General features: G+C 41.6%; 1 protein-coding gene across 1 annotated transcript; it reads right to left on the bottom strand.

Moving 5' to 3' along the window:
• Window positions 1-72: 72 nt before the first annotated feature.
• Window positions 73-2,255, bottom strand: FKBP11 (FKBP prolyl isomerase 11). Its single transcript, XM_020977187.2, has 3 exons — window positions 1,906-2,255; window positions 1,421-1,491; window positions 73-304 (listed from the first exon to the last, which is right to left on the bottom strand). Exons 1-3 carry the CDS (start codon window positions 1,914-1,916, stop codon window positions 87-89), a joined length of 300 nt encoding a protein of 99 aa, XP_020832846.1. The 5' UTR covers window positions 1,917-2,255; the 3' UTR covers window positions 73-86.
• Window positions 2,256-9,729: the final 7,474 nt, after the last annotated feature.

Genomic DNA, 9,729 nt, shown 5'->3' with positions numbered 1-9,729 from the left:
ACAGGACAGCCCCCCTGACTCTACCCACTCTCATCCCACTTACAAAAGCAGCCCAGAAGGAACAGGCGGATATAAGGGAAGAGGTTTTATTTTTTTTTGCTTTTGTTTTTCTTCTCCTCTCTGAGCTTCTTCTTAGAGATCTTGGGGCTGCTGGCTTTGCTGTACAGGTAGTAGCCAATGAGACCCAGGAGGGCTGGTACCAGACACATGCCCAGAAGAGGAAAGAGAGTTTTCACCAGCTTTTGCCAGTAGCTGGCTCGTACCAAGGCGATCAATTCCACCTCAAACTGCAGCACTGCATCCCCTAGGGAGGCAGACAGGGTTTTAGTGTCAGTCACTAGACATATTAGCAGTGAATCAGAACCTGAAGTGAAGATTGGGCCACAGAGAAACCAAGCAAGTAAGGTTAGGAAAACTTTAAAACTTGTGTTCATCATCCCTAAATCTAGAGCTGAAGGAATGACAGGCTATTAGCAGAAAAAGGTGATAACATGATAAAGGGACCTGTTCTGAACCACCTCTAAGGCTAGCCTAGAGCAAGGAATTACCTCAGTACTCTCAAATCTCTTTGCAAATCTAAAAACAACATGGAACTTTGTGTTAGGATCCTCTCTATTCCTCCCTCTCCAAGTACAGCCAAATGGGTGGAATCTTTGCAGCAATTGAAAGTAACTGGAGATAGAAGTGATTTAAATCCCAACTACTGAGTGTGCCCAGTCTGAATGCTAGAATTCCTGTAGGCTCTTCCTAGGAATTGCAGCATATTTCAGTAGAAGAGGGTTAAGAAGGATGAGGAGGGAGAAGAACAGAAAAAGTAGTCAAGCGAGCAGGGAGAGAGGAACGAAGAGAGAGTGGGTTTGGGAGAAGGGGAACAGGGATAGGCAGGATCAAGCTGTGGATAAAGGAGTTTCATCCCAGGCCTATAACCATTTCATTGTCCCTACTCCAGCTTGGAAAGAGGATAAGAACAGTGGCCCAAAACACTCTAGAATATTGTAGCTAACAGAGCAGATGTTACGGTCAGAAGCTGTTTGAATGATACACTCTAGACACTGGCAAGTATTTGCTGAAAGTTTTAAAAATGGTGGCAGTAGTTTCTCACAGAGGGCTTTTTTTTTTAAAACCTGCTTGGATGTGATTGTTTGGGAGAGAAAAGTCACAGATGGGAAAAGTAACATGGGGAAAGGTTTGGGTCATAAGGAAACCATGCATGGGCAAGCAGGCCCTTGTGGCTCTCAGAGGACAAGACTGGCCCCAGCAACCTTGACAGGTTATACTTCTGTTTGTCCTGAGCAGACAAGCTAACAAAGAAGAAGATGTGAAAACTAGAGACTCCCAAAGAACCAACCAAGCCCTTTCAAGGTATAACCTAACTCAGCACTCAGGAACTCAGAATTTGGAGGAATCCTGCTGTGTTTACCTGGGATAGATGGGGGGAATCCGCGTTTTCCATAGGCCAAGTGAGGGGGAATGATTGCCCTTCGCTTCTCTCTAAGGGAGGGAACACAAGTCAAAGCCAGTGGGCAGGAAGGCCTCAAGTCCCGCAGCATTCCCAAAGCCATCCTGATAAGTTATGCTCTATATCCATGGATACACATCCCAAATGAGCTCCATCTCTTCCACCCAGGCACCAAAGAGTGAACAGTCAAAAGCCCAAGCTCTCCAAAATTTCTCTAATAAAATAGTCGAGGAGAAGGGAAGAAATACGGGCAATGGGCCTCCTGTAGGATGTCTCAGTCCTGGCCCCTGGCCAATGTTTATCCAAGGTTTTTTCTTTATTCTCCCCTCCCTAGTTGCTTTATTTTCTACCTCACCCCCTTAGATTGAAATGACTTTCTGCATTTGAGGTTTCGGTAATAGAAAAAGGCAATGTTCCCAGGACTACCCCAACCCAACAATACTCACCCCACACACATGTCCAGCAGGCTCTGTTCCAGGCCTTAGCAATGGCAGGAAAACAACCAGGGAAAAGACACAACTGAATGGATATGTAAGTGGAGTCGAAGATTCTCTCACTCCTCTTCCCTCAAACATAAAAACCTTGGTTCCCCTCCCTACCCTTTTCAGGTCTCTAACTTGGGATTTAGGAATAGGGGAGAAGGGGTGGAAATAAAGAGTAGATTTTGAATTACAGCCCCCTAGGTTTAAGCATATACTTCAGAATCAGTGTTTTTGTTCTCATTTCATCCCCATAACAAATCTGTTTAGAGAAGTCCAGCATAACTAGGTCCAAGAACCAGTTTCAAAAGCAGTTCTTCTGAATGGGGTGGGGACCACAAGGCATGTAATGTTAACTTCTAAGTCTTTACTTAGGGTGGAACACTGAGAGGTCAAGAACCTTGCCTAGGAACTGCAGCCACGGTGAATCAAAAGAAAAGACTTGACCCCAAATTTTTCTGATTCCTAGGTTATTTCTTACCTAGCCTTAATCACTAAACAGGCATTGCCCCAGACAAACTGAGATGTGGGAAAGACTTTAGCTTAAAAAGGTCAAGGTTTCCCCACTGCATCCAGGACCATCACCAGTCATCCTGACTTATGTCTTGCCATTGGACTCCAGTGATTCTGGAGGAGAGAGTGAGGCTGATGACTTTGCACAGCTCTGCCTCACTTAAATCCGATTCACTTGCAAGTCAAGACATCACCCTCCTGATGTCATTGGTCCTCTTTGAGAACTAGATCGAAGGGCCTCAGGTCAGCAAGAGCTAAGTACAAATCTGGCCTCATACACTTACTAGCTATGTGACTCTGGACAAGTCACTTAATCCTGTTTGCCTCAGTTTCCTCACCTATAAAAAGAGCTGGAGAAGGAAATGGCAAACCACTCCAGTATTTCTGCCAAGAAAACCCCAAATGGGGTCACAAAGAGTTGGACTCAGCTGAACAACAATAACAAAAAAAGGAAATTTGTGACCTGGTCAAGCAATCTAACTCTTCATTTTAACATTGTTTCCTTGAGAGGATAAGAGTTCCAAAGAACCAAATCATGTGTAGTTGGGGTTACTTTATCAGGACATCTCTGATGAATTGATTTCTCCCCAACCCAGCTGATGAAATCACAGAAAATAAGGAGATGGTAAAAGACAGAGAGGGGCTTAGGTCTTTAATTCGTGGCAAGAAGGGCTTACAAGGTGCTATCCCATGCCCCTGGTTGCCCTAAAGATGTTCTCTAAGGTCATAGCTCTCAAAGTGTTGTCCCAGAATCCTGTGGAGGGGAGTGGGATTTGGAAGAGACATTACTCTCATAATAATACCAAGACATACAAAATCAAAAGTTCTTGGGGGGTCTTCAATAATTTTTAAGAGTGTAAAAAAGATCCTGAGACCAAAAAGTTTGAGAACTGATTTAAAGAGGCTGTCTGGGCAGGAAATCATTTTTCAGGAGTGTGACCCCTGGTAGCAGAAAAGATATTTGAAAAAGACATAGGAAGAAGGGTGTAGAGGAAGAATTTCTGTCTTTTCCCCACGCCTTTAAAATCACAACTTTTTGTCCAGTAGGAAATGCTGTGCCCAGCATTCAGAGCAGGGGACTACTCTAAAGAGTCTGACTTTGGGGAGTCTAGAGAGGTTAACGGGGTCTGGGTGAGGGGCCTGCCCAGTGAGACCTTGTACCAAGGGACAGTAGTTTGAAGATATCATACCACAAGAAGAGAAATGACATCAAGCCCTGCAGTGCCAGAGGATTAAATTGCCTTGGCCTAATTCATGGGCTCCCTAGGTGTGCGCCTCTTTAGTGTACGGTGTGGGTGTGCACGGCCCCTTGCCCACTATTCTTTACTGTGTGTATTGGTGATACACCCCCAGGTATATGGAAGGGGGATGGGAGTGCCTTGTTACTCCTGTCCTCAAGATGCCACCTCAGTAAATGCCTTTGCTTTGAGCTAATTGGATATGTTGGTTATTAAAAGTAAGTGTAATTCTTTGTTTTATGGGAATGCTCTCTGGGAGGTAGGGGGAAGAAGAGAGATACAGGGGGAATGCAAACAAAGCTTACTGCTGGGTCTGGCAGTAGGAGGTGCTTAATAAATGCTTGTTGACTGACAATTTAGGCAACGTAAAAACAAAAATATCAATAAAAATTTGTTTTAAAAAAAGGCAAATGCATTCAAGGAATATAATTTTAGAAGTACAGTGCCACATAGTACTTTGGAATTTAGGGTAATTGCTATATATAAATATATTTTTAGGAACTCAACTTAGTCTTTAAGTTACGGTCTGCTGGTTAAGTGTTTAGAGAATGCAGAATGATAGGACTGAAGGGCAGCTAGGTGGTGCAGTGGATAGGGCTCCAGCCTTGGAGTCAGGAGGACTTGAGCTCAAGTATGACCTCAGACACATGACACTCACTAGCTGTGTGACCCTGGGCAAGTCGCTTAACCTCAATTGCCTCACCAAAAAGGCAAAAAACAAATAAATACAGAATGATAGGACTGACAGAGACTTAGAGGGCTTAATTCAGAAGGCTTGCAGAGGGAGGCTTTTGGAGTTTTGTTTTTTAGCAGGAAGGAATCATGAATTGGTAAGTTAAAAGAAAGTACAGGACTCATGGACCCATGGAGAGGCTTCCCTTTCCTCCATATAGCTGAACGTTTGTTTTCTGTCTCCTAATCCTTATGCATTCCACAATCTTGAAAAGACAGCCTTGGAATGAATTCTTCCTACGCCGATGAAAACCCAGGAAAATGAGATTAGGCCAAGGTCAGTGACCCTCTGGATAATAGCAAGGTTCTAAAGATCTTATGATGAGCTCCTGAACCCCACAGGAAGGGGGGGGGGTGGCAGGAAAGAGGGGGAAGGTCCAGATTTATAGGCGATTCTCCCCAGATAAAAGGAAGCCTGATTTCTGTTTCCTTGAAAGTGATCAAGAAGTCATGGTGAAGTGTAGAAAAAGGAAACCAGGCAGCAAAATTGTGGCCCAGGGGTTCTGTGCACTCCTGAGTGAAAGCAGAGATCATGCAGCCTGTGATTGCCAGTATATGTAAATGTGCTCCTGTTTATCAGTCTTTTTGGAATTCACCCACCCTTTTTCTCTCCTGTCCCCATTACTCACGTCTTGTCTACCGTTATCTCTAACTGTCTGCCCTCTAGTCTTACCAGCCCAGCTTTCTCTTCTGAGAACAAAGGTGTTATGTGTTGATGGGGTGTAGGGTGTGGGGGGCAGGGCAGAGCAGGGTTCTTTACAGTGACTGGTTGTCTACAATCCCCCTTGCTTTCTGATAAAATTGCCCCATACTAGAATGCGTCAGGCCTTAAGAGGCCACTTCTGCCCAAAATTAGAGAGGTAGAAAGTTGAGGCTTCTTTCAGTAACCTACATTCCTTCTTCTCTCCCACCCCACCCCCTCCCACATTGCTTTGGGGTTTCTGGGTTGGGGCCCAATGGGGCTTCTCTTCTTTTGGATGGGTGTTTCCTCTCCCCATTGTCTCTGGTCAGGAGTTGGAAGGTCTTGTTACCATGGAAACCACTGGGTATTTAATTACTGGAGAGCTCGGCCTTTTACTGGCCTAGGCTACCCAAGGCCATTCTAACCCCTTCCTTCCACCACCTCTGTAAGATGGGGGGAGGGAGGAGGAGGAGCACAGCACTGCTACCATAGGCTCCTACTTGGCATTCCTGTCTCCATTCTTACCCATCTTCCAGTCCTCAGACCTGGCTGGAATCGCCTCCCCAGAGGAGTCCTGGCAAACTTGAAGATTCAGAGCAATATATAGTTTGGGGTATGGAGGAAGCAGGCAATTGTTGCACCTTATTTCCTGTTCTGGCTCAAGGAAGTGTATATCCAGTATACCACCAGTCATATATTGACTAATAGAAATGGAGGGGCAGGGGATAAGATTTCCTGTTCTGGGCCCTTCCAGTCATTCCACTGTATCAAACTGGGGCCGGGGTGGGGGGGGGCCCTGGAGAGAAATGGAAAGAGAAAATCAGAGATGGCAATTCTTTCAGACCTCCCACTTTCTCCTGGCCCAAACCGATGTACTCAGTGACTAAGCTGCCCACTCCCCTCCCAACCCAGACTTCCAAATCTTTGTCTTGGATCCCTGCCCTTTCCCTCCTCCAACCACCCGCACAACCCTGCCCCAACACTGCCAGAAAGTGTTCTAGGTCCTTATCAGAAGCTGTTAGTTCCAAGGACTCAGTCACTGTATGGAATTTCCAAAGCCAGGTCATTTCAGTTATCCCAGTTTCTGAAATTCTGGCCTCATATTTCTCAGCTGTTTCCATAGCCACGTTGCCTCTTTTCTTGAGTCTGTGTCTTCCCTTTTCACGGTATTTTTAGACAATGGAAGAAAGCACATTCAGCTCAGACATCCAGATGCTTCCCATTTTTCATAGGAAAGAAGGGGCATCTTTTATCTTTCTCTACCAACATGTTAACATTACCTGTTACGGTAAATGCTCTGCCTTACAGTTTTTCCAGACTTAACTTCAATATCTCCCTTCTTAATTAATTTTAATTATTATAGTGTATATTATATTAACATGTTTTATATTATTATGTATTATATATAATTATTATTATATAATTGTGTTATATTATTATCATCTTAATTATTACTTAATTCACCCTCAGCACTGATATTATACAATGTTGCCCTACAGCACATTAATATACACTTTGTTTCTCTGTCTCTTGGCCTTATTGTGTCAGTCAAAAAGTATTTATTAAGCATTTACTATACACCAGGCATACAGTAAGCATCAGGTTCAATGAATGAACAAGAAAGCATTTATTAAGCTCTTACTATGCAATAGGCAGCTAGGTGACACAGTAGATAGAGCGCAGGGGGCCTCAAAGAACTATCAATCTAACGGGGTAGGTGGGTGGAGGGGAAGGGAGGAGACAGCACACCAAAAGAAGCTGAAAAAGGGGAAAGAGGAAAGTACTCGGTGCCCAGGACATGATGAAGTCCAAATGCATGCAACCTGGCAGGAAATGGAGAAATGGCCAGCCTGGGTAACCTCCTTAAATGGAGCTTCTGATAGGGGCTCTATGCTCCACCCAATCAGAGGGACTCCAGGGGTACAGGGTACTGATGAAGGTACTGTTTGAGTACCAGTAGATTTCTGGACTTGAAGTTAGGAAGATCTGAGTTCAAATCCAGCCTCAGATACTTACTAGCTATGTGAGCCTGGGCAAATCACTTAACCTCTATTTCCCTCAGTTTCCTCAATTGTAAAATGGGGATAAGAATAGTTCTTAAAATTAGAATTAAATGAGATAATATTTGTAAAGTGCTTAGCACAGTGGCTGGCACATAGTAGGAACTATATAAATGCTTATTCCCCACTGTGTGCCAAGAACTGGGGACACAAATATAAAGGCAAAACAGCCCTTGGTCTTCAGGAGTTCATACTCCAGTAGAGAGAGACAACACATGTAGGAAGGAGGTTTCAGCTGCAGGACAGACAGGAAAGCTGCAGTGGTCCTAGAGTTTATAAGAACAAAGCAAATTTTATTTTAACATTTTAATTTAAAGTTTTGAGCTCCAAATTCTATCCCTCCCTCCCTTCCTCACCTTCTCCCTCCCTGAGATGGTAAGCAATCAGCTATAGGTTATAATTGTATAGTTATGTAAAACATTTCCAGATTAGTCATTTTGTATAAGAAGACTCAAATAAAAGAGAAAAATGAAAGAAAGTGAAAAATAGCTTGTTTCAATCTGTATTTGAACAATATCAGTTCTTTCTCTAGAGGTGGATAGTATGCTTCATCATTAGTCCTTTGAGATTGTCTTGGATCATTGTATTGCTGAGAATAATTAAGTCATTCACAATTCTTCATCGAACAATGTTGTTGTTACTGTGTACAACGTTCTCCTGGTTCTGTTCACTTCACTTTGCATCCATTCATGTAACTCTTTCCAGATTTTTCTGACATCATTCTGCTCATCATTTCTTACAGCACAATAATATTCCATTATAATCACATACTACAGCTAGTTTAGCCATTGGGCATCTTTTGATTTCCAATTCTTAGCCACGACAAAAAGGTAACTGCTATAAATATTATCGTACAAATAGGTTCTTTTCCATTTTTTGGATGAATTTGGGATATAGACTTAGCAGTGGTATTGCTGGATTAAAGGGTATACACACTTTTATAGCCCGTTGGACATAGTTCCAAATTGCTCTCCAGAATGGTTGGATCAGTTCACAACTTTACCACCAGTGCATTAGTGTCCCAATTTTCCCACATCCCCTCCAACATCCAGCATTTTTCTTTTTTGTCACGTTAGCCACTGGGATTAGTGTGGTTTGGTACTTCAAAGTTGTTTTAATTTGCATTTCTCTATCAATAGTGATTTAGAGCATTTTTTCATATGACTATAGATAGCTTTGATTTCTTTATCTGAAAACTGCCTGTTATATGCTTTCACCATTTATCAATTGGGGAATGGCTTGTATTTTTATAAATTTGACTCAGTTCTCTATATAGTTGAGGAATGAGGCCTTTATCAGAGGTACTTATTGCAAAAAAATTTTTCCCCAGCTTTCTGCTTTCCTTATAATTTTGGTTGCTTGGTGTTGTTTGCGCAAAAACTTTTTAACATTATACAATCAAAATTATCTATTTTATATTTTGTAATGCTCTCTATATCTTCTTTGGTCCTAAATTCTTCCCCTATTCATAAATATGACAGATAAACTATTCTATGGTCTCTTAATTTGCTAATAGTATCACTCTTTGTCTGCAAACCATATACCCATTTTGACCTTATCTTAATATATGGTGTGAGATGTTAGTCTATACCTACCTTCTACCATATTGTTTTCCAGTTTTTCCAGCAGTTTTTGTCAAATAATGAGTTTTTGTTCTAAAAGCTTGGATCTTTGGGTTTATCATATACTAGATTACTATGGTCATTTGCTATAATGTAATTTGTACCTAATCTATTCCACTGATCCACCACTCTATTTCTTAGCCAAGATCAGATTATTTTGGTAATTACCTCTTTATAATATGGTTTGAGATCTGGTCCATCTAGACCATCTTCCTTTTGCATTTTTTTCACTGATTCCCTTGATATCCTTTTCTTCCAGATGAATTTTGATATTATATTTTCTAGCTCTATAAGATATTTTTTGATGGTTTGATTGGTATGGCACTAAATAAATAGAGTGATTTAGATAGAATTGTCATTTTTATTATATTGGCTCAGCCTACCCATGAACAATTAATATTTTTCCAATTATTTAGACCTGATTTTATGTGTGTGAAAAGTGTTTTATACTTGTGTTCATATAGTTTCTGGGTTTGTCTTGGCAGGAAGACTCTCAAGTGTTTTATATTGTCTACAGTTACTTTAAATGGTATTTCTCTATCTCTTGCTACTGGGTTTTTTTTTTTGATAATATATAGAAATGCTGATGATTTATGTGGGTTTATTTTGTGAGCTGCAACTTTGCCAAAGTTGTTAATAATTTCAAATAGTTTTGTTAGTTGATTCTCTAGGATTTTCTAAGTATAGCATCATATCACCTGCAAAGAGTGATAGTTTTATTTCCTCATTACCTATTCTAATTCCTTTAATTTCTTTTATTGCTATAGCTAATATTTCTGGTACAATATTAAATAATAGAGGTGATAATGGGCATCTTTGTTTCACCCCTAATTGTATTGGGAAGGCTTCTAGTTTATCCCTATTACATATTCTTCCATGCTATTTTCTGCTAATTTATCCCTCTCTCTGTTACTCCCCCCTTTCCCTCCTCACAAGTGTTTTAC

This window comes from Phascolarctos cinereus, unplaced genomic scaffold (genome assembly GCF_003287225.1).
Source record: "Phascolarctos cinereus isolate Bilbo 61053 unplaced genomic scaffold, phaCin_HiC Scaffold_1;HRSCAF=81, whole genome shotgun sequence".
NCBI lineage: Eukaryota > Metazoa > Chordata > Mammalia > Diprotodontia > Phascolarctidae > Phascolarctos > Phascolarctos cinereus.
The sequence above is the reverse complement of the archived record's forward strand: the minus strand, read 5'-3'. Positions and strand labels throughout refer to the sequence as shown.

What these genes read in the sequence shown, in the direction of transcription:
- FKBP11 (XM_020977187.2), bottom strand. An exon ending in ATTCCCCCCATCTATCCCAG is followed by an intron (nt 305 to 1,420) that starts GTAAACACAGCA and finishes CTGCCTCCCTAG; the next exon opens with GGGATGCAGTGCTGCAGTTT.